Source organism: Nerophis lumbriciformis, linkage group LG19 (assembly GCF_033978685.3).
Source record: "Nerophis lumbriciformis linkage group LG19, RoL_Nlum_v2.1, whole genome shotgun sequence".
NCBI lineage: Eukaryota > Metazoa > Chordata > Actinopteri > Syngnathiformes > Syngnathidae > Nerophis > Nerophis lumbriciformis.
The window spans coordinates 27,843,753-27,867,975 of NC_084566.2; the positions used below are offsets into that span (position 1 = coordinate 27,843,753).

General features: G+C 39.7%; 1 protein-coding gene across 3 annotated transcripts; it reads left to right on the forward strand.

Moving 5' to 3' along the window:
- Positions 1 to 554: 554 nt before the first annotated feature.
- On the forward strand, positions 555 to 24,084 carry LOC133618574 (uncharacterized). Of its 3 annotated transcripts, none has more exons than XM_061979066.2 (11): positions 555 to 804; positions 3,884 to 3,939; positions 5,751 to 5,875; positions 5,979 to 6,070; positions 7,744 to 8,053; positions 8,323 to 8,637; positions 8,972 to 9,181; positions 9,316 to 9,433; positions 12,924 to 13,210; positions 16,072 to 16,127; positions 22,515 to 24,084. In XM_061979066.2, the coding sequence occupies exons 1-10, from the start codon at positions 700 to 702 to the stop codon at positions 16,104 to 16,106; spliced, it is 1,653 nt and encodes a 550-aa protein (XP_061835050.1). In that variant the 5' UTR covers positions 555 to 699; the 3' UTR covers positions 16,107 to 16,127; positions 22,515 to 24,084. The 3 variants fall into 3 exon arrangements, with proteins under 3 accessions (XP_061835050.1, XP_061835051.1, XP_061835049.1); XM_061979067.2 differs by having other exon boundaries at positions 7,825 to 8,053; XM_061979065.2 differs by having other exon boundaries at positions 7,741 to 8,053; positions 22,515 to 24,083.
- Positions 24,085 to 24,223: the final 139 nt, after the last annotated feature.

Consider the following 24,223-nt stretch of genomic DNA (forward strand, 5'->3'; position numbering starts at 1 on the left):
TAGTTTTAACCATTTCTCAGGTTACAACAACTAAAACTAAATACGTTTGACATGTTCAGCGATTGTTGACTAACTGCAGTAACACAAAAGTCCGGTTCCTGTAGTTGACATGACTCAAATGTCAGTACCTGATGAAGTCTTAAACCGGATGCAGTTTTATTTTGAAAGGCTAAAGTTGTACACCCGCCAGTGCTGACTCGCTGTGTGTGTGCGTGTATTTGTGTGTGGGTCAAGAGAGAGACTTGACCCATTATGTGTCTTCTCACTGAATTCATGACAAATGATCTAACAATTAACACTGACAGCAATACAAAAATAATTGTCGAGGGAAAACAATAAATACTGTAGAGAGAAAAAAAGAAATGTAAAAAAAACAGTCAGATTTTTTATTTTGTTTTTGCACTTTGATTGTAAAGTTTACCCAAAACTATGAACACATTTTCCCTAAAATCCAATCGCTGTACTATATCTGCTTTTTATAGCACACGAGATGACTGATCCGATGAATATTTCCTAGTAAACTCCACTTCCCATGATGCACTGCGCGCTGTTGGGGGCGCGTCGGCTCTTCACACGCGAGTTTGCTGCACGCGATGGAGCATGTGGCCGGTGGTTACGTGAGCGTACAGTAAACGTATCCATTTGTCATTTTCATCCTTTTCAGTTGTCTTTTTTTTGTTATTGTTTGTCGTCTTCGTCATGTCGTCTGAGGAAGACTCGACGCTGCTTTTCCTCGTCTTTCAACACCTGAAGACGAAAGGCTTGTTTGGCGCCGCGGAGCTGCTGGAGAAACATGTCGTCAAGGTACAAACCTCACATTTCAACATCATTTCAGTGACTTTTTGGTCACCTTCTCTTCCCTCGTCTAAAACTGAAAATATTCTTGTGAGTGACTTTTTAAACGGTGGATTTATTCAGTGCCTGTGGAAGTAAAAGAACAGGATGTACACAGAAACTATAATTAAAAACAAAACTCGTTATCAGCATCATGCTAACATTAACAACTGAACAGACATAAATAGTTCAGAAAAATTAATTAATTCAGGTTTGTCTAATCATATCAACCAATCAATCAAAGTTTACGTATACAGCCCTTAATCAGGAATGTCTCAAAGGGCTGCACAAGCCACAACGACATACAGATCCCACATCAGGGCAAGAAAAAACCCTCAAACTTAATAATGGTCATTATTAAAAGTTAGTGGTACTAAAACAATACCACAAAATGTTGCTTTAAAAGGATTTAGCACATTACAACATAAATAAACCGTGTAAAACATTACGCAGTGAACCAGGCTAACATGTTTTCTTTTGTAGAAAGATGTATTTCTTTCAACATATTTCCCATGGTTTGATTTGTCTTAAAGGGGGATTGCACTTTTTTAAATTTATTTTGCCTATCATTCACAATCTGTATTTAAGACAAAAACGCATGCTTTTCATGCATTCTAACTAGTAAATAAAGGTGAGCAAAGGTCTGCTTACAATGGAGCCTATGGGAGTCATGCTTATCTGCCTATAAAGTGCTTAAAAAAACACCCAAACATACACAAGCATATATTTATATATAAAATCAAAACTCATTAACAGCCTCATGTTAACATTAACAACTGTACAGACATAAATCGTTCCGAAAAGTTGATTTTTTCAGGTTTGTCTAATCATATCAATCAATCAATCAATCAAAGTTTACTCCTATAGCCCTTAATCAGGAATGTCTCAAAGGGCTGCACAAGCCACAATGACATCCAGATCCCACATCAGGGCAAGAAAAAAACTCAACCCAGTAATATCCGGTAATGGTCATTATTAAAAGTTAGTGGTACTAAAACAATTCCACAGAATGTTGCTTTAAAAAGATTTAGCACATTACAACATAAATAAACCCTGTAAAACATCACGCAGTGAACCAGGCTAAAGTGTTTTCTTTTGTCGAAAGATGTATTTCTTTCAACATATTTCCCGTGGTTTGATTTGTCTTAAAGGGGGACTGCACTTTTTTGAGAATTTTGCCTATCATTCACAATCTGTATTTAAGACAAGAACACGTTTTTTTTTTCATGCATTCTAACTAGTAAATAAAGGTGAGCAAAGGTCGGTGTACAATCTGCCTATAAAGTGCTTAAAAAACATTCACACACACACACACACACACACACACACACACACACACACACACATTTGTTTATGTATAAAATCAAAACTCGTTAACAGCCTCATGCTAACATTAACAACTGTACAGACATAAATCGTTCAGAAAAAAATAATTTATTCAGGTTTGTCTAATCATATCAATCAATCAATCAAAGTTTACTTATATAGCCCTTAATCAGGAATGTCTCAAAGGGCTGCACAAGCCACAACGACATTCAGATCCCACATTAGGGCAAGAAAAAAACTCAACCCTGTAATGGTCATTATTAAAAGTTAGTGGTACTAAACAAATAACACAAAATGTTGCTTTAAAACAGTGGTTCTTAACCTGGGTTTGATCGAATCCTCGGGGTTCGGTGAGTCGGCCTAAGGGGTTTAGCGGAGCCTCCGCCGCTGAGGTCAAGACACACCCAACTCATCGTGTAAATAAAATCTTCTCCCTATCGGCGTATTATGGATACCCCCAAACAATTTTCCCTCTAATTTTCCATCTGATTTGCAGGTGTGCAATTTGTTGAGTTCATGCACTGTGTTTGTGTTGTACTTTGAACAAGGTGATGTTCATGCACGGTTCATTTTGTGCACCAGTAAAAATACAAAACTTTGTCTTGAATTTGAAAAAAAAACCTAGTTATTTTTCACTAAAGAAGGGTTCGGTGAAGGCGCATATGAAACTGGTGGGGTTCGGTACCTCCAACAAGGTTAAGAACCACTGCTTTAAAAGGATTTAGCACATTACAACATAAATAAACCCTGTAAAATATTACGCATTGAGCCAGGCTAACGTGTTTTCTTTTGTAGAAAGATGTATTTCTTTCAACATATTTCCCGTGGTTTGATTTGTCTTAAAGGGGGACTGCACTTTTTAAAATTTATTTTGCCTATCATTCACAATCTGTATTTAAGACAAGAACGCATGTTTTTCATGCATTCTAACTAGTAAATAAAGGTGAGCAAAGGTCGCCTTACAATGGAGCCTATGGGAGTCGTGCTAATCTGCCTATAAAGTGCTTAAAAAAACAGCCAAACACACACACACAAACATTTATTTATATATAAAATCAAAACTCATTAACAGCCTCATGCTAACATTAACAACTGTACAGACATAAATCGTTCAGAAAAGTTGATTTATTCAGGTTTGTCTAATTATATCAATCAATCAATCAAAGTTGACTTATATAGCCCTTAATCAGGAATGTCTCAAAGGCCTGCACAAGCCACAATGACATCCAGATCCCACATCAGGGCAAGAAAAAAACTCAACCCAGTAATATCCGGTAATGGTCATTATTAAAAGTTAGTGGTACTAAAACAATTCCACAAAATGTTGCTTTAAAAAGGATTTAAAGCACATTAGAACATAAATAAACCCTGTAAAACATCACGCAGTGAACCAGGCTAATGTGTTTTCTTTTGTCGAAAGATGTATTTCTTTCAATATATTTCCCGTTGTTTGATTTGTCTTAAAGGGGGACTGCACTTTTTTGAGAATTTTGCCTATCATTCACAATCTGTATTTAAGACAAGAACACTTGTTGTTGTTTTTTCATGCATTCTAACTAGTAAATAAAGATGAGCAAAGGTCGGTGTACAATCTGCCTATAAAGTGCTTAAAAAACATACACACACACACACACACACGCACACACACACACACGTATATATGTTTATTCATGTATTTATTACTATTATTTATTATTAATACTGCATTGTGTTTGGTGTGCAGGTGGAGACAGCACAAGCAAGCGTTAACCTACAAGACATCTACAGAGCGTGGATGAAGTAAGGCACTGTTTACACTCGACACCAAATCTGATTTTTTTTGCCCTCAGTGACACAGATCGGATATTCTTTAGCTAGTCGAAACCCTCCAGTTCTTCAAATCTGATATCTACGCATCAGATTGAGCCACATCAGGAAGTAGTCCAAATCCAGTTGAAATCTAATCTTTTCAAATGTGACTGCAGTCTAAACGGCAATGCGACCTGTTTGTGAGTTTTACGTCATCTTTGGTCGAGCTACGTCATTTATGTGCGCAGCACGATCACTTTCCTTTTTTGCACTTCTATTTTTCCCCCTCTTGTAGTTGTTTTCCATCATCTGCCTACTTTCTCTACACAACAGCCATGGCACAAACCCACTAACACGCTGGTCATGTGTTCTCGTGTAGTAGCAACTTCCTTGTTCATTTACAGAATCCGGTCAACTTCCTTTGTATTCACTTTATTGAACTGCGCACAGAAGTGACGTCGAGGCCTGTGCGTATGTATACTGGAGTCTGATAAAGATCACATTTTACTTGTAAATTAAACAGTCAACTGGAAAAAATCTGATTTTGAAAAAAATCAGATTTGGTTCACTTTGGCTTGCAGTGTAAGTGTAGTTTAAGTCACCTTTTTTGTGCTCTGTGCACTCTGAAGTTATAGTCACTCAAAATAAGACACCTTTAATTCTTATGTCAATCCCATTCGAAAATCTTAAAAGAAAATATTTTTTTAAGGTAAATATAGTAATAACACACAAACTAACTTTGCTATTCCAAATAAATTTGTATTATGTATATATGTTATTTCATATGCATATGCTGTAAGTGTATTAGGAGTGTAACGGTACACAAAAATGTTGGTTCGGTACGTACCTCGGTTTAGAGGTCACAGTTCGGTTCATTTTCGGTACAGTAAGAAAACAACAAAATATAAATTTTTGGGTTATTTATTTACCAAATTTGCAAAATCTTCCACCAAAAATATTTTTTTTTAGTGGAATATTTGATGTGAAGTAATTGGAACCTTGGATAGGTCAATAATTCATAATAACATTGATTTTGATTCAATATTATGTATTGAGCAATGACAATTTGAAAGAAAAAAAAACAGCTTTGTTTTATTAGTCAACATTGCAACTTTTTCTAAATTATATTTCACCTTTAAGCTTTTTTATTTCACTTTTGTTATGTTTTTGTTTATTTTAATAGTATTTTTAGAATGTGCCGTGGGCCTTTAAAACATTAGCTGTGGGCCGCAAATGGCCTCCGGGGCACACTTTTGACACACCTGCTATAGATAATAAAAAATTAAATCTGATAAATCTATGGACAAAAAGCAGAGCCTGGCGACGCATGCGCGTTTATCATAACTCTCTCGCTCTCTCTGTCTCTGCCCCTCCCTCACGAATGCTGCTGCGCGCACAATTTGTTTTGTTTTTAACCCCTTCTTAACCCTGAACGTACATTGAAAATACACGCAACCCTAACTCAAAATGCCGGACATTTGAGGCATTTAAGAAACTCCGCCCTGACAGCTCCGCAAAAGAGGACATGTCCGGTGAAAAGAGGACGTATGGTCAGTCTATCGTAGCCCGTTAGCTGCTAGCATGCCGTGTGTTGTGCCTCAGTGTGCATTGTTTACACAACGTGCGTTACGCTACTTAATATGTCCGTGTGGAAACTCGTTCGGTACACCTCCGAACCGAATCGGAACCCCCGTACCGAAACGGTTCAATACAAATACACGTACCGTTACACCCCTAGTATGTACATAGTATGTCGATATTTACAATTTTACATATATATGAATGTGTGCTTGTGTTTGCAGGCTGTGCTTTATTTCCCACCATGCCGAGCAGCTAGCTGAGGATAAATCAATCAAAATTAAACCTCAGGGGAGCACTGATGAGACCCTCTCAGAAGAATACAACATGGATACCAAAGCTTCATTGGGTAGGTTGTCATGTACTGTTTATACTTTGTTTTAGTTTATTTGCGTTTTTTTGAGTATTTTTGCTTTCTATGACATCAAATTTGACACATTTTCACGTTTCAGCCTCTGAGCAGACAATGGAAGCCAACGGAAACGCTCACGACGACTCTCCTGATGATGACAAAGAAGAGGAAGAAGGAGACGAGGACAATAAGGTAAGCAAAATATCAGAAACAGCTGTATGATATAAAAATGCTGACTGGATTTAAAGAGGTAAATGTCTGTCACTTCATCAAGAGGAAGTGAGCGAGCGCTAAAGGTTGTTTTTCCATGTGATTACACACACATAGCTCAGCTCCACTCACTGTAATCATTTGTGAATACACACTTTTATGTCTCGTCTGCTTTTGTTCATCTGTCCAGACATCCTGTGCGTGTGTGTGTTTTCACTGCTACAAGGCAGATTATGTATGCGTGCGTGTATGTTTGTATGCATGGATGATTGGCAGAATTCCATGAAGATTCATAATGCATCATTTGTCAAACTTGTTTTCTACTTTTTATGGCTAATAATCTGTTCCAGTGTCAAGCAGTGTACACCATGAATGCTTTACTAAGGGTGCAGACTAGCTGGGGAAAATATCTCACACCCTCATGCAGGGTCCCGGCAGGACCCCAACACGCCAGAAAGTGTCACATTTGTTGTGGTGCATTTTCAGTATCCAATGTGAGGCTGAAAATTCTGCATGAGACAGTAATCTGCATAAAACAGTAGCCTGTTACAGGTTCTGTAACAGCTTCTTCCCTCAGGCCGTAAGACTCTTGAACGCATCATAATAATCCCCTCAATTCCCCCCAAAAATGGATTAACTCGCTGGAATATAAAGACAATACAACATACATCCATAAACGTGGATGCATATGCAAAAGTGCAATATATTTATCTGTACAGTAATCTATTTATTTATATCTGCACCTTATTGATTTTTTATCCTGCACTACCATGAGCTAAAGCAGGGGTGTCAAACTCAAATACAGAGTGGGCCAAAATTTAAAACTGAACAAAGCCGCGGGCCAAGGTTGACCAAATTAACCTTTTAATAGGGACCCAAACACGTTTTGCATTGAATATTGAACAAGCAAGGCTTATATAACTTTATAGTGACATGCAAAATCGAATTTCAAATGATAATAATAATTAAAAAATATCAATGGCATATCAAATACAATTTAAATAAAAATGTAATGCCTCTTTTCTATTTGCAGCCTTCTGGGGTAAATATCAACATTATCTTTTTCCACAGGCTAATACATTTGAAAATAAAATAACAATGAATAAACCAACCATTCAGGACTTTAAACTGCTCAGTTTGCAACACACTGATCTAATCTGATGTGCCCAAGCCAGATACCTGGCATCTTTTCTTGGATACTCGTTCATTATTCTCGGAGCTCAGGCTTTGAGCTGAGGCAACCTTCATTATCGAATGAAGGTGTTTATCAGTCATTATATCTCGTAGTCCACCCTGACCACAGTCTTGGGGGCGTGCCTTAAAGGCACTGCGTTTAACGTACTCTACGAGCTATCGTCACGTCCGCTTTTCATCCATTCTAGCAACGTGCCGGCACAGTCACAAGATATGTGCGGCTTCTGTACGCGCACACACGTGAATGCAAACGCATACTTGATCAACAGCGATACAGGTTACACTGAGGGTGGCTGTATAAACACTGTTAGAAATATACGCCACACTGTGAATCCACACCAAACAAGAACAACAAACACATTTCGGGAGAAAATCCACACCTTGTAGCGTCCCGGAAGAGTTAGTGTTAGTTAGTTAGTGTCTGCTGACGTTAGCTCCCCTATTTCATATTCCTCCAGCAGCCACGAGTCATCATGGTGGTCAAAAAGGTCAAAGGTGAAACCCCTGAGCCAGAGGACACACATGCCATCTCCCTCTTGCAGCCACAAGACATCGCAGACTCCTCAGAGGTCAAAGGTGAAACCCCTGAGCCGGAGGAGGCAGATGTCACTCAAACAGAGGCCACGCCCACCTCAGATGACAGCACTGAGCTGATGAAGGTGAAAGCTGCTGAATTGAAACCTGAAGAAAACAAACAAATTGTCCTGCAGGCCACGGCCACCTGCGCTCAGGATACCAATGACCAGCCAACACAGACCCCATCTCCTGCAGGTTGGTGAAGCCAATCAGGGCTCTGTAACCTTCTCTTGTACAAACTACACTCGCATATGTCGTATTTGTCACTTTATTGGCAAGACTTGCGAGCGGCTGTGAAGACGCTTAGAGGGGGCGGATTCACTCCGCCGCTGACATTTTACACACTTTGTGTACTTACTGTAAGTTGTAAAAGATCAAGTTTGCGTGAAAGTCACAAAATAGTTTTGATGGATTATTGACTTTATTCCATCATTCAAACATGGATGTGTGCCTTTGTTCTGTAGGAGAGCAGCAAGACCTTGAGGAGCCATCAGCAAAAAAGAAAGGCAAGAAGAGGAAGAAGCACGATGAAGAAAAATCCTCTGACGGTGAAGTCAAAAAGAAGAAAGTGGAAGACCTTCAGGAGGAAAAAGTGGACGACCTTCAGGAGGAAAAAGTGGACGATGGGGTGTGTCCACTGGAGGAGGAAAAAGAGGAGACGAAGGTAAAGAAGAGGAAGAGGGGGAAGAAGAAGACAGGTGAGAGGAGCCAGGAGGTGCAGTGTGATGCAGGACCAGCAGGAGGCGACACAGAGACGCCAAACAAAGAGGAAACGGAAGGTAAAATAGATGAAACACTTAAGATTTTATTCATCTGAATGTTGTCTATCAGTGTTGGCCCTGCGATGAGGTGGCGACTTGTCCAGGGTGTACCCCGCCTTCTGCCCGATTGCAGCTGAGATAGGCTCCAGCACCCCCGTGACCCCAAAAGGGACAAGCGGTAGAAAATGGATGGGGATGGACTAAGAACATTGTGATTGTTTCCTCTACTGTACGGAAGGTGGTGCCGCTACTCGGTGCTCTTCCAGCAAGAAGACACGATCGCGCAATAGTTTTATTGGATTATTGACTTTATTTCATCATTCAAACATGGATGTGTAACTTTGTTCTGTAGGAGAGCAGCAAGACCTCGAGGAGCCATCAGAAAAAAAGAAAGGCAAGAAGAGGAAGAAGCACGATAAAGAAAAATCCTCTGAAGGTAAAGTCAAAAGGAAGAAAGTGGAAGATGGAAAGGAGGAAAAAGTGGATGATGGGGTGCGTCCACTGGAGGAGGAAAAAGAGGAGACAAAGGGAAAGAAGAAGAAGAGGAGGAAGAAGATGACAGGTGAGAGGAGCGAGGAGGTGCAGTGTGATGCAGGACCAGCAGGAGGCGGCACAGAGACGCCAAAGATAGATGAAACACTAAATATTTGATTCATCACTAAGAACATTGTGATTGTTTCCTCTTCTGTACGGAAGGTGGTGCCGCTACTCAGTGCTCCTCCAGCAAGAAGACACGATGGCGCAAGAAACCAAGTCTCAAGAAGAGGATGAGGATGAGCATGAAAAGGAAGAAACTTCAGCTTGGCCAGAACAAGTGAGTCACTCTGCTGTTTTTTTTTAATATATATATATATATATATATATATATATATATATATATATATATATATATATATATATATATATATATATATATATGTATGTGTGGAAATACATATATTGCGCTCTACTACGGTATCGAGCACTATTTTTTGGATAACCTTATTAAGACATATATATATATATATATATATATATATATATATATATATATATATATATATATATATATATATATATATATATATATATATATATATATATATATATATATATATATATATATATATATATATATATATATATATATATATATATATATATATGTGTGTGTGTGTGGGGCAGCACGGTGGTAGAGGGGTTAGTGCATCTGCCTCACAATACGAAGGTCCTGAGTAGTCTTGGGTTCAATCCCGGGCTTGGGATCTTTCTGTGTGGAGTTTGCATGTTCTCCCCGTGACTGCGTGGGTTCCCTCCGGGTACTCCGGCTTCCTCCCACCTCCAAAGACATGCACCTGGGGATAGGTTGATGGGCAACACTAAATTGGCCCTAGTGTGTGAATGTGAGTGTGAAAGTTGTCTGTCTATCTGTGTTGGCCCTGCGATGAGGTGGCGACTTGTCCAGGGTGTACCCCGCCTTCCGCCCGATTGTAGCTGAGATAGGCTCCAGCGACCCCAAAAGGGAATAAGCGGTAGGAAATGGATGGATATATGTGTGTGTGTGTATATATATATATATATATATGTGTGTGTGTGTATATATGTATGTATGTATATATATATGTGTGTATGTATATATATATATATGTATATATGTGTGTATGTATGTATGTATATATGTGTGTATATATATATATGTATATATGTGTGTATGTATGTATGTATGTATGTATGTATGTATATATGTGTGTATATATATATATATATATATATATATATGTGTATATATATATATATATATGTGTATATGTATGTGTGTATATATATATATATATATATATATATATATATGTGTGTGTATATATGTGTATGTATATATATATATACATACACATATATATATATATATAAATATATACATACATATGTGTATACAGTTATGTTCATAATAATAGCAGTGTGTTTAAAAAGGTGAGTAAACCTTAAAATTCTTCAAATAAATCGTATTTTAATGAACACAAATGCACATTCTATTTCAAAGCCAGAAAATTGGAAAAAAGTAATTTAATTTGACAATATTTTACAGAAAGTCAAGAAATATAAAAGAGAAAAATAGCACTGTTGACATATTTCTTTACAAAACTCAAATGTACTGTATAAACTAAGAAAGGCTTGCAGATTAAACTTTCCTTAGAATTATTAACTACAATTTAGTTGCATAACCATGGTTTCTGATAACTGCTTCACATCTGTGGCACATGGAGTCGACCAACTTCTGGCACCGGTCAACAGGTATTGCGGCCCAGGACATTTGTACTACGTTCCACAATACCACTGCATTTTTTGGTTTTGCCTCATGAACAGCATTTTTTATGAGTTTTCAATGGGATTAGGGTTCAGGGATTGTGCTGGCCTCTTCATTACTTGAATTCTGTTTGTCTGCAACCATGATTTTGCTCGGTTGCTGGTGTGTTTGGGATCATTGTCTTGTTGAAACACCCATTTCAAGGGCATTTCCTCTTAAGCATATGGCAACATGACTTCTTCCAGTATTCTGATGTACTCAAACTGATCCATAATCCCTGGTACACGATGAATAGGACCAACACCATAGTACGAGAAACATCCCCATATCATGATGCTTGGACCACCATGCTTCAACGTCTTCACTGTGTACTGTGGCTTGAATTCAGTGTTTACAGGACGTCTGACAAACTGTCTGTGGGCCTTAGACCCCAAAATAATAATCTTACTCTCATCAGTACCCAAATATTACGCCATTTCTTTTCAGGCCAGTCAATGTGTTCTTTGACAAATTGTAACCGCTTCAGCACACGTCTTTTTTTTAACAATGGGACTTTGCAGGAGCTTCTTGCTGGTAGCTTGGCTTCACATAGACGTGGTCTGATCGTTACAGTACTCACATGCCATCTTAGATCTTCTTTGATCCTCCTGGAGCTGATCGTTGGCTGAGCCTTTGTCATTTTGGTTATTCTCCCATCCATTCCAATAGTCGTTTTTCTTCTTCTTCCTCGCTTTTTTGGTTTTGGCTGCCATTTTAAAGCGTTTGATAAAATTTTAGCTGAACAGCCTATAATTTTCTGCACTTCTTTATAGGTTTTCCCCTCTTTTATTAAATTCTTATTCAAAGAACGGTCTTCTTCTGAACAGTGTCTTCAACGACCCATTTTACTCTGTTTTTTCAAGGACAAATGCACAGCCAGCATATGCAGCGTCCTGAAATAAGGGCCACTTTTTTAACACCTTTTTACCCACATAATCAATTACCTCACTAATTGAACTACGCACTAATATTTTTTTGAACACGCTCCTTTCAGTAAATGATTCAGTTTCACAGAATCAGCAGCATGCACCTCATGCCTGTTGGGTCTGTTGGTTTTCTAAACCTTTACTAAGCATTCTAGAAACTTACTTGCAGTGTAGAAGTTGAAATTCTAACAAAAACAGTGATTTATCTTGCTAGTGATGTGGAACTGCTATTATTTTGAACACAACTGTATGTATATGTATATGTATATATATATAGGTCTCCCCTGCTCACCTCGACCACCGTCTGGGAGCCGACAAACAGGAAAGGTGTAAAACAGTACTTGCAACGCGGTGCCTCCCTGTTTAAAGCGTCATTTTTATTGTTAGTTTTGAAGCCCAAATACCTCCATATTGCGCTTCCCACACCCTCTTTATTAACCAGTAGAATTGTAGTTTTTTTTTAAATTTTTCCGCTCCAAGATGTTTGTGTGTGTGCGTTTTGACACACAACTTGGATGAAAGAACGCTACCGGTACTTTTCAAAGGTGGTATAGTACCGATTTCAATTGATTAGTACCGCAATACTTTTTAGTACTGGTATACCGTACAACCCTGGTATGATTAAATGTGACATATGTGTGTGTGTGTACGGTATATATATATATATATATATGTATGTATATTGCATTTTATTTTAGCATGTTTTTAAATTACTATTTTGTTTTAAAATGAAATGTAAACCGATTGTAGCTGAGATAGGCTCCAGGGCCCCCCGCGACCCTGAAGGGAATAAGCGGTAGAAAAATGGATGGATGGATGTAAAAAAACCATGTTGAAATAAAATATTAAAACCAAACATGCTAAAATAAAAAGGTATTATGAAAAAACAGCATATCGAAATAAAATGTAAAAACCAAATGTTCAAACAAATACGAAAAACAGGCTAAAATGACATGATGTAAAAACAAGCATATTACCGGTAACATGTTTAATATTTTAACATGTTTTTTTTATTTTTATATTTTTTTCTTCTAACATGTGTTGATGTTCTGCAGGAAAGACGTTACAAAAGATATGCCTCAGCCATCAAAAGCTTCGAAGTCAGAGGAAGAAGCACCAAAGAGCAAGAAGAAGTCAATAATAGATGTCAATGGCAAGAAAGACAAAAAAAAGAAGAGAGCAGCCAATGAAGAGGAGAAGGAAGATGATGTTGGGAACCTTCATTGTCTTCCTGTTGGACATTTGTCTCCGCTGTCAGAGAAGAAGAAGAAGAAGAAGAAGAAGAAAGCTGCTGAATATGTTGATACTCCCGTTCATACCAAGACATCAGCCAAGAAAATAAGTACCGGTAAGAACAATTTCTAACTAAAGCTTTTACTTGCACGCACTTCCTCCATTCCATTGGGTGGAGGGCAGGAATGAAAAGCAAAAAACGTAACCCAAATTTATCCTGTCACGCATTCAGAAATCTTGTATTTGCAAAATACTCATCACTGTATAAACTACTTGTCTACACCCAACAGGGTGCCCAAATAGATTACTGCCTAGAAGGGCTGGACAATTAATCAAATTTTCATTCGCTCACTGATGAGTGAGGAAAAAATGAGCACGTCTACTAAAAGTTTGGGATGTCACCATGTTTGCTACTTTTTGTTTGACAGAGCGCTACTATGCCGACACTCAACAAAAAAATATAGCCATATGATTTTCGCGTTCATGTAACTGCGGACGGAGTCACAGAATTGGCCAATAAAACAGAATCCGCGGTTAAACGCAGAATATCAGGGAAATTGACATAAATGTGAGTGAAATGCTGTCTTTGCGAGAAGAAGGAACATTTGTTTTGAAAAATAATGTGTCCGGTACTGCTCATTCATCCTCGAAATACTTAACCGTCCCGTCCTGAACTAAACATTGTCTTGATGGCCACTTGAAACATAACTAAACTACGGATCTAAAGCTAGCAAGAACAATCCAGACACCCACAACACATCTGATCTGCTGGTGTTGTTGTGAACGACATCGTCGATGTAAAATCAATGTGCAAACAGGACAGCAGTCGCACCCACAAGGCGTCTCAAAACTCATCAAGCTCAGAACACCAGAACACTTTCTCCCTTCACGATAACAGCGGCATGCACAACATCCGGTCTGACTGTGCTAACAAAATAAAGGTTTCAAAAAGTACTTTACACAAGCATAACTTAATGTACCCTTATTGACTTGACTTAATGTACCCTTATTGACTTGACTTAATGTACCCTTATTGATACATTTACAAAATTAGTATTCTTTGATCTAAAATACTGGTCAAAATTGTCCAAAGATGTAATGCACCGATACACGTAAGGATGTGTGTGTGCATTTAATTAACCAACATACCTGCCAACTACTCCGGTTTTCCCGTAATTAGTACGGTTTTCATCAAACTATTTCGGGTTACGGTTGCAGTGATAAAAAATACGGTTTTTCATTAATTAAATTTTTTTTAAGTTTTATTCACGAAATCGCGTAACAACAATCACAATCGACACTGCTTCCCGTAACTTCCTATCGAGCCATTCCGAATGCCATGCGCGAGGCTATTTATAGCACCGCTGCCAAGCACGAGGCACCTGTTGCCCATTGTTTCCAAACGAGCGAACGATCATGGAATCAGCCGGAGAAAAATCGCAATTGAGTCTTAAACCGAAAAGAAAACTGCAGTCATTCCGTGAAGAATATTCAAAAGCCTATCCGGGAATAATTATCCGTTCCAAAAAGGGTGAAAACTACGCGAATTGCACCTTGTGCAGACAAGATTTTTCGATCGGACACGGAGGAATTAGCGATGTAAAAGACCACGTTGGGACAAAAAAACACAAGTCTAATGCCGTTGCTAAATTTGGATTTTAGCCACAAAAAGGTAATGACACCAATGTTATCTATTGGAATTGTTTAGTACTGTTATACTGTTAAAAGTGTTTATACTATTTATGCTTTCAAGTCCAAGTTGAAGAAATCTTGTTAAATGTTGACAGCATAACTACCAAAATACAGAAGTATGTCCTTAATATTTTTGCAGTGCTATTTCTGTTGAAAAGTTAAAATGATTACATTAGAGATGTGATGTGCCACTTTTCAAGTGTCTGATTCATATATAGTCATATTTTGAATTCTTTTGAAAGGCTTACAAAAAAACATTTGAATTGTAATTCTATGCTATTGACAGGACTATTAATTTTAATGAAGTTAGCTTACCATGTTTACAGTATGATAATTGTGATAGAAATGTGAATTTTAGGCACAGAATATTTTTTACAATTGAACAAGGCAGTAGATTATACAAGCTTGGACAGAAAGTTAATAATGACACCAATTTTTTTTTTAATGGAATTGTTTAGTACTGTTTTACCATTTGTTTACTGTAAAAAGTGTTTATACTGTTTATACTTTCAATTAACAAATTGAAGTATTGTGAAAGGTTGACAGGATAACTGGCATTAACTGTCAAAATAATTTCAAACTATTGAAGTTAGCTTACAGAATAAACATGTCAATCAACCCATATGATTTTTGCTGTAATATTTTTGTTTTGAAAAGTCACTGTGACTGATAGAAAAGTGATGGTTTTAGCAACATTTTAACCTGTCTGAATGCAATCAATCATTTTGCGTCGGGGGGCTTCGCCCCCATGAACCCCCCACCAGGACTTTGTCCTGGACCTACCGGGGCCTGTGGCCCCTGGACCCTGGCTACTAGGTTTTTCTGATTTCAAAAGTTGGCAGGTATGAACCAACATTTTATTAATTGTATACAAGATATGACACAAAAAGCACACACTCTATGGTGGTAAAATACGCAAGTGAAAAATTTTAACTGGAAAACTTTTTTTTATATTTGTTATTTAAATTTATTGCTGTAACTGTTTTTTTTACTTGTCGTTAGATTGCTACAAATTTATATCTGTTTGTACTTGTAATTTATATTTAAAATTGAGATTTGGTGGTACAATACTCATGTTTTCAAATGAATGAATAATCAAGTTATTAATCGTGATTTCAATATCAGTCAAAGTAATCGTGATTATTATAGTTGCCATAATTGTCCAGCCCTACTGCCTAAACAGGCTTCCGTAAAAAACAGTAAAATGGCAAAGAATATGAGAACATGACTTTTAGTGATAAAGATTGTGAATCACTTCCCGTGTTGTCTTTGTTGCAGAGAAGAAACTGAAGTACCAAAAGGAGGACAACTGACTTACTGTTGCTTCATTCCAGGTGAAACTAATGTTTGTTGTTGTCCCCACGAAGTAGAGATGAACAAATTATTTTTTTCTTGCTTGCTGCAAAAAAGCGTTTTTCAGATAAATAAAAATCATTATTATTATTAGTGATGGGCAATAATGACCTAAAATGTATATTGCAATATTTATTGCAGCCTCTTGCAATACCAATATATATCACAATATATTATTTGTTACATAAATGATAATAGTAGTAGAACAATTTCAAAACAGGGAGGGTGAAGGCGGGGGTCGCCACGCCATGTGTCCCCGGGGCCACCGGGGCCACAAGTAGCGGTGGCGAATTTAATGCTGCTGCAGCTGGCGAGGCATGCAACCACGAACGTGGCTGAAGAGGAGGCAGATGTGAGCGGGACCAAATCCTCAGCAGCCATTCTTGTCCACACCCAAGTCCTGGGCATGGCTGCTGATGGCGCGGAAGGCTGTCCATGAAAAGGCCACATTCGTGCCCGATGATGCTGACCTGAGCGCGGACGGCGCTCCAGAAGTTGTAAAGGTCCACGCTCGGGTCCTTGGCTTTGCTGCGTATGGAGCAGAGAGCGTTCATGGAACGGCCACGCTCTTGGCCGACAAGGACAAGGCGTGTGGGCACCAGACGACACCTTTGCAGCAGGCGAGGAGGGAAAGTGCCAGACGGTCAAACAGGCTGCAGGGCAGGCGACGCAGAGGCTGGCTCCAGAGCTGGAAACGAGGGTGGAGCCGACTGCAGAGCTGGACGCAAAGCTGGAGCTGAGTGCAGGGCTGGAGGCGGCATCAGAGGTGGCCCCGCTTGAGACGAGGATGGTGGTGTCGGCAGACCCACTTGAGACGAAGATGGTGGTGTCAGCAGACCCACTTGAGTCGAGGGTGGTGGCGTTGGCAGACCTGCTTGAGATGATGCTGGTGGCGTCAGTAGAACCAATTCTAGAGCAGCAGGCGGCTGGGCTGGAAGTCTAGCTGGAGAAGCAGACGGTTTGGGTGGTTGAGGACAAGCAGTGGAGGCTGTGCAGGAGGTGGCAGCTTAGCTGGATGCAGGACAGGTGGCGCAGGCTGTGCAGGAGATGTCAGTTTGGCTTGAGTGGGCGTCAAAGCTGGAACGAGCTTATCTTGAGCGGGCGTCAAAGCTGGAGCGAGCTTGGCTTGGGCAAGTTTTGAAGCCAGAGCGAGCTTGACTTGTGCAGGCTTAGAAGCCGAAGCGGTCTTGGCTTGAACAGGATCTGAAGCTGGAGTGAGTTTGGCTGCTGGTGGTGTCGACACAAGAAGCTGATCCTCCATTTCCAGATCAATCAACACCTTCCGGTACCATTCGTTTATCCATGCCACACTGTACTTCTCTGGAGGGTGCCCCATAGATTGCGACGCTGGAGCAGGAAGTGAAGCTGGAGCTTTAGCCGATAACACCCCGGCTGGTGGAGAGACTGGCGGCGACCTTAGTAGGAGGAGCTGAGTCTACATGTGCTTTGTGGATGTGGAGAAGGCGTTCAACCGTGTCTTGTGAGGAATGCTCAGTGAGTTTGGGGTATTGAAGTGCTTGATTGTGGGGGTCCATTCCCTGTATGACCGCTGTCAGAGCTTGGTCTGTGTTGCCGGCAGTAAGTCGGACTGGTTTCTAGTGAGAGTTGGGCCCCGCCAGAGCTGCCCTTTGTTACCGGTTCTGTTCATAACTTTTATGGACAGAATTTCTAGGCGCAGTCGAGGGGATCCGCTTTGGTGGCTGCAGGATTAAGTCTCTGCTTTTTGCAGATGATGTGGTCCTGCTGGCTTCTTCTTGCCAGAATCTTTAGCTCTCACTGGATTGGTTTGCAGCCGAGTGTGAAGCGACTGGGATGTAAATCAACACTTCCAAGTGCGAGTCCATGGTTCTCGCCCGGAAAAGGGTGGAGTGCTATTTCTGGAATGGGGAGGAGGTCCTGCCCTAAGTGGAGGAGCTCAAGTATCTCAGTTTTGTTCACGAGTGAGGGAGTAGTGGACCGTGAGAACGACAGGCAGATTGGCGCAGTGACTGCAGTGATTTGGACGCTGTACCGATCCAGGGTGGTGAAGAAGGAGCTGAGACAGAAGGCAAAGCTCTCAATTTATCGGTCCATCTACAGTACGTATCTATCCTCACCTATGGTCATGAGGACTAGATCACAGGTACAGGCGGCTGAAATGAGTTTCCTCCGCCGGGTAGTGGGGCTCTCCCTTAGAGATAGGGTAAGAAGCTCTGTCATCTGGGAGGAGATCAAAGTCAAGCCGTTGCTCCTCCACATCGAGAGGAGCCAGATGAGGTGGTTCGAGCATCTTGTCGGGATGACCCCCGGACGCCTATCTTCCCCGACCGGTAGGAGGCCACAGGAAAGACCCAGGACATGTCTGTCTCCCAGCTGGCCTGGGAATGCCTCGAGATTTTCCTGGAGGAACTGGACAAAGTAGCTGGGGAGAGGGAAGTCTGAGCTTCGCTGCTTCGGCTGCTGCCTCCGCGACCTGACCTTGGATAAGTGGAAGCAGATGGCTGGATGGATGTAATAATTCATAAAGTTGCTCAGCAGCAAGATAGCATCCGGTGACAGTTCTCTAGTCACCGTCTGACATTGTGCCGCATTTGCATGGCATCTTGCTTAACTGTGCTTATTGATTTATATATTTAATATGATATAAACAAAGATATGATATACAGTAGTATGTAAAAAGTCTGTGCTCTGCATACATAAATTATTTCCAGCTGAGTAATTGTAATGAATAGAAACACATTGATGGATGTGTGTGGTGTTTACAAGATGATATAACTGCATTGCACCTTGCACTGCAAACATCTTTGACTTGTTTAAGACTTAAGCAGATATTGATTGAAGACTTCCCTGCTGTGAGACGTTACACTATGTTAACCTCTTGTGCCAATACCAATTGTAATAAAAATGCATTTTTAACATCTTTATTTACGCCAATTACATATAGTATCGATAAGAGTATTGTTAAGGACTATTGACAAGGGTAGTGTATCGATAAAATCCTAATGGTCTACATCATAGACCATTAGGCTACCATTGAGAACACCGAGGTCATGTCCTCTGTATTTTTTTAAGTGACAAAAAGAAGATAAAATGACTAATTGCAAATGTAATTGATGTGAAACGCTGTCTGTAAAATATTGACGTCGTGTGAGTCAGGTGCCGCCTCGCCCTTAATGCAGAACACCCGCTCTGTGTAGGGCTTCACGGTCAGGAGGGGGTAGGGGCGTTTTGCATGAAGAAGCACATTAGACTATATAGATTAAATTAACTAAAAATAGAATAAATACATAAAATAAAAGAAAATAGACTAAAATCACAACTTTCATGCTGGTTTAAAAGCTAAGGAGTAAAAATATGTTTCTTATGATGTGATTTAAAAGTTAAAGAGGGAGCCGTCTGAATAACAGAGGGATATTGTTCCAAAGTTTTGGAGCCACAGCTGAAAATGCACGATACCCCCTGGTTTTTTATCATGTCTTTGGGACGACAAGAAGAAATTAATCAGCTGACCTCAGAGACCTTGTGGGGGTGTAGATTTTTAAAAGGTCTCACATGTTTTGTGGCACCAATCCGTTAAGAGATTTAAAACCAAACAATAACATTTTAAGACTAATTCTAAAATGAACAAGGAGCCAGTGAAGGGATGCTAAAATGGGGGTAATGTGTTCATGTTTTTAGTGGCAGTTAAAAGGCGAGCAGCAGCATTTTGGACTAACTAAACGAGCCATTGGTTCATACTAACATACAGAGGGAGTGGCAGTATAAAACGTGATGAAATAAATGCATGGATTACCCGCTCAAAGTCGTTAAGATAAAACTAATTACATTTTTGCTAAATTAATCTGCTGTTAAAATTTTACCTACCACCTACTCAGTGGCCTAGTGGTTAGAGTGTCCGCCCTGAGATCGGTAGGTTGTGAGTTCAAATCCCGGCCGAGTCATACCAAAGACTATAAAAATGGGACCCATTACCTCCCTGCTTGGCACTCAGCATCAAGGGTTGGAATTGGGGGTTAAATCACCAAAATGATTCCCGGGCGTGGCCACCGCTGCTGCCCACTGCTCCCCTCACCTCCCAGGGGGTGATCAAGGGTGATGGGTCAAATGCAGAGAATAATCTCGCCACACCTAGTGTGTGTGTGTGACAATCATTGGTACTTTAACTTTAACTTTTAACTTTAAATCACTGTCCAACTTAAAACCAAGATTTGTGACTGGGTTTAAAATAAGGCATCAAGGGCACCAGGTCACAAGGGTGAGCATTGTGGTTTACTTTTGAATCACATAAAATTACTTTGGTCTTGTTCTCATTTAAATTTAAGAAGTTTACTGCCAACCATTCTTTGATGTCCTCAAGACAATTTAAAAGTGATTTTAAACATTGTGTCACTTTTCCTTTTTAGAGGGACATATACAGGTAAAAGCCAGTAAGTTAGAATATTTTGAAAAACTTGATTTATTTCAGTAATTGCATTCAAAAGGTGTAACTTGTACATTATATTTATTCATTGCACACAGACTGATGCATTCAAATGTTTATTTCATTTAATTTTGATGATTTGAAGTGGCAACAAATGAAAATCCAAAATTCCGTGTGTCACAAAATTAGAATATTACTTAAGGCTAATACAAAAAAGGGAATTTTAGAAATGTTGGCCAACTGAAAAGTATGACAATGAAAAATATGAGCATGTACAATACTCAATACTTGGTTGGAGCTCCTTTTGCCTCAATTACTGCGTTAATGCGGCGTGGCATAGAGTCGATGAGTTTCTGGCACTGCTCAGGTGTTATGAGAGCCCAGGTTGCTCTGATAGTGGCCTTCAACTCTTCTGCGTTTTTGGGTCTGGCATTCTGCATCTTCCTTTTCACAATACCCCACAGATTTTCTATGGGGCTAAGGTCAGGGGAGTTGGCGGGCCAATTTAGAATAGAAATACCATGGTCCGTAAACCAGGCACGGGTAGATTTTGCGCTGTGTGCAGGCGCCAAGTCCTGTTGGAACTTGAAATCTCCATCTCCATAGAGCAGGTCAGCAGCAGGAAGCATGAAGTGCTCTAAAACTTGCTGGTAGACTGCTGCGTTGACCCTGGATCTCAGGAAACAGAGTGGACCGACACCAGCAGATGACATGGCACCCCAAACCATCACTGATGGTGGAAACTTTACACTAGACTTCAGGCAACGTGGATCCTGTGCCTCTCCTGTCTTCCTCCAGACTCTGGGACCTCGATTTCCAAAGGAAATGCAAAATTTGCATGGTTGGGTGATGGTTTGGGGTGCCATGTCATCTGCTGGTGTCGGTCCACTCTGTTTCCTGAGATCCAGGGTCAACGCAGCCGTCTACCAGCAAGTTTTAGAGCACTTCATGCTTCCTGCTGCTGACCTGCTCTATGGAGATGGAGATTTCAAGTTCCAACAGGACTTGGCGCCTGCACACAGCGCAAAATCTACCCGTGCCTGGTTTACGGACCATGGTATTTCTGTTCTAAATTGGCCCGCCAACTCCCCTGACCTTAGCCCCATAGAAAATCTGTGGGGTATTGTGAAAAGGAAGATGCAGAATGCCAGACCCAAAAACGCAGAAGAGTTGAAGGCCACTATCAGAGCAACCTGGGCTCTCATAACACCTGAGCAGTGCCAGAAACTCATCGACTCCATGCCACGCCGCATTAACGCAGTAATTGAGGCAAAAGGAGCTCCAACCAAGTATTGAGTATTGTACATGCTCATATTTTTCATTGTCATACTTTTCAGTTGGCCAACATTTCTAAAAATCCCTTTTTTGTATTAGCCTTAAGTAATATTCTAATTTTGTGACACACGGAATTTTGGATTTTCATTTGTTGCCACTTCAAATCATCAAAATTAAATGAAATAAACATTTGAATGCATCAGTCTGTGTGCAATGAATAAATATAATGTACAAGTTACACCTTTTGAATGCAATTACTGAAATAAATAAAAAATAAATAAATTTACTGGCTTTTACCTGTAGTTGTGTCTCAAAAGCATAAAGATAGGAATTTTTTTTTTTTTTTTTTTTTTAAATGTGTTGCATGGGCAGGACGTGCACTGAAATCAGGATCGAGCCCTGAGGGACACCACAGGACATTATTTATATGGTGCTGGGATACCTATGATTTCAGCCTTTCAAAGCCTTTTGGACAACCAATTTTTGACCTTGGTATTTGTCAAATCGTAGTTACGGCCCTGCCCTACTACACCTGTGTAAAGTTGTGTCCTTTGAAGTTAGAAGTCAAACGATCATGGTGATGCTGATAAGGCTAATCAATAAGACAAAGTTTTAACTTCCAGCGTTTATAAGATCCTTGCTAAACTTTGACACATTTCATAGAGAACTTTCTAACAGCATGCTTTTGTCTCAGTGATGGTGGTGATGATCTTTGAGGACGACCACGTTGGACTTCCCAGACACGACCAACTGTTTTATTGTAAAACTGTGACTAAAAGTACTCTGCTGCTAACTTCAAGTATGTTAATGCTTATCTCTGTGAGGTTAACGTTAGATTAGCTGTAAATGTCATGCTTTCTGTTGACACTTGTGTAGTTTGACACATTTCATGGGGACAAGTTGTAGCAGATGGATGGATGGATGGATGTTTTCAAGAAATAAACTCACTTAGCTGCTTTGATCAAATATCATTTGTTTCCATTTTCCATCGCTACAGGAACCACGTGTGTCTCACATGTCCTGTAATACACAAATAATTGATAGAATGGAAAAAGCAGCAACAGATGGGAGACTGTGGAGTAGAACAGTCTACGCTAACATTGGCACACAACGGAAACTGTCGCTTATTAAGGGCTGTTGATTTGGGAAACAAACTATATCTCTTGCTGAGAATTGATTAGATTTTTAAAGCTTTCAGACTTATTGATTGCAGCTAATAGAGAATTGAACCCCTTGTTTTTTCCCTTGGCCTCAGTCTGGACCCCCTCTCAAGGGGCCCAGGCTTAGACGGATTTTTTTTCTCCCCCCCCATTGTCTACCTGTATCTCACCTTTTTTGTAAGGGGCGCCGGAAGTTGGCAGACCAGTCAGCGATCCTGTTCTGTCTCCCTGTAATGTTTGTCAGATCTTGAATGGGATTGTGCTGAAAATTTTAATTTCCCCTCAGAGATTAATGAAGTATTTCTGATTTCTGATTCTGATTCTATTTTACACAATTATTGGGACTTGTCAGCACATAACAGTTAATATCAAAAGGGGCTGTTTGCAACCTTCACACTTTGACCTTTCCAAAGTGTATTGAGCAGTACAGCCTGCCCTTGTATGCACACAATGACACTCGCACATTAGCTTTGTGTGTTGTTCACTAATGATAGTGATTTAGCTATCATTGAAAGTATATTCTGTCATAACAAGAAAATTCTTAGTTGCCTCGCTGGGACTCTTCTTGTATATGTAGGTGCTCCCTGTGGGTACGAGCCTGAAGGCCAGATTGATTCCTCTAGCCAGCGAGCAATTTTTATTCAAAATAAGTAGTAACTGTGAAAAATATACTTTTGAGAAATGTGTTCTGTTAAACTACTAATGCTACTAATGTTGTTAAAGTCATCTCACGGTGGGCTAATTAATGGCGAACAGCCCCTTTTAATTGTATGTATTTTTTGGTCGGATTTAAATATATTTATTTAAAAAATAGGGCTGTCAAAATTAACAAGTTAATTCATGTGATTTATCATTTTAAAAAATTAAAATAATTGTGCACACACTTAGATTATTCATGCAGTTTATTTTGACTTTACAAGCTATTTGACCTTGACTGCTATAAGGTCAGTGATTAGTACAAAGATGAGTGCAGAGACTCTGACAGGTGTGCTCGCTGGATAATTTCACTCCAAAATACAGGCTGAAAGAACTTCAGATAAAATTGTTACCAAGTTTTGTGCGAATAAACATGCATTTAAGGAAAACGTTTCAAAACGTTCCTGGATGACATTCTGACAATAAAACGGCATTTGTGTACAAATATTGGAGTCTTTTCTTCAGCAAATTTAATTTATGCAAGTATTCACCTGTAATTAATCACGATTAATCTAAATTCCAAAATGTGATGACTGATTAAATAAAT

What these genes read in the sequence shown, in the direction of transcription:
- LOC133618574 (XM_061979065.2), top strand. Translation starts at nt 700, where the DNA reads ATGTCGTCTGAGGAAGACTCGACGCTGCTTTTCCTCGTCTTTCAACAC. An exon ending in ATCTACAGAGCGTGGATGAA is followed by an intron (nt 3,940 to 5,750) that starts GTAAGGCACTGT and finishes TTGTGTTTGCAG; the next exon opens with GCTGTGCTTTATTTCCCACC. An exon ending in ACAGACCCCATCTCCTGCAG is followed by an intron (nt 8,054 to 8,322) that starts GTTGGTGAAGCC and finishes TTTGTTCTGTAG; the next exon opens with GAGAGCAGCAAGACCTTGAG.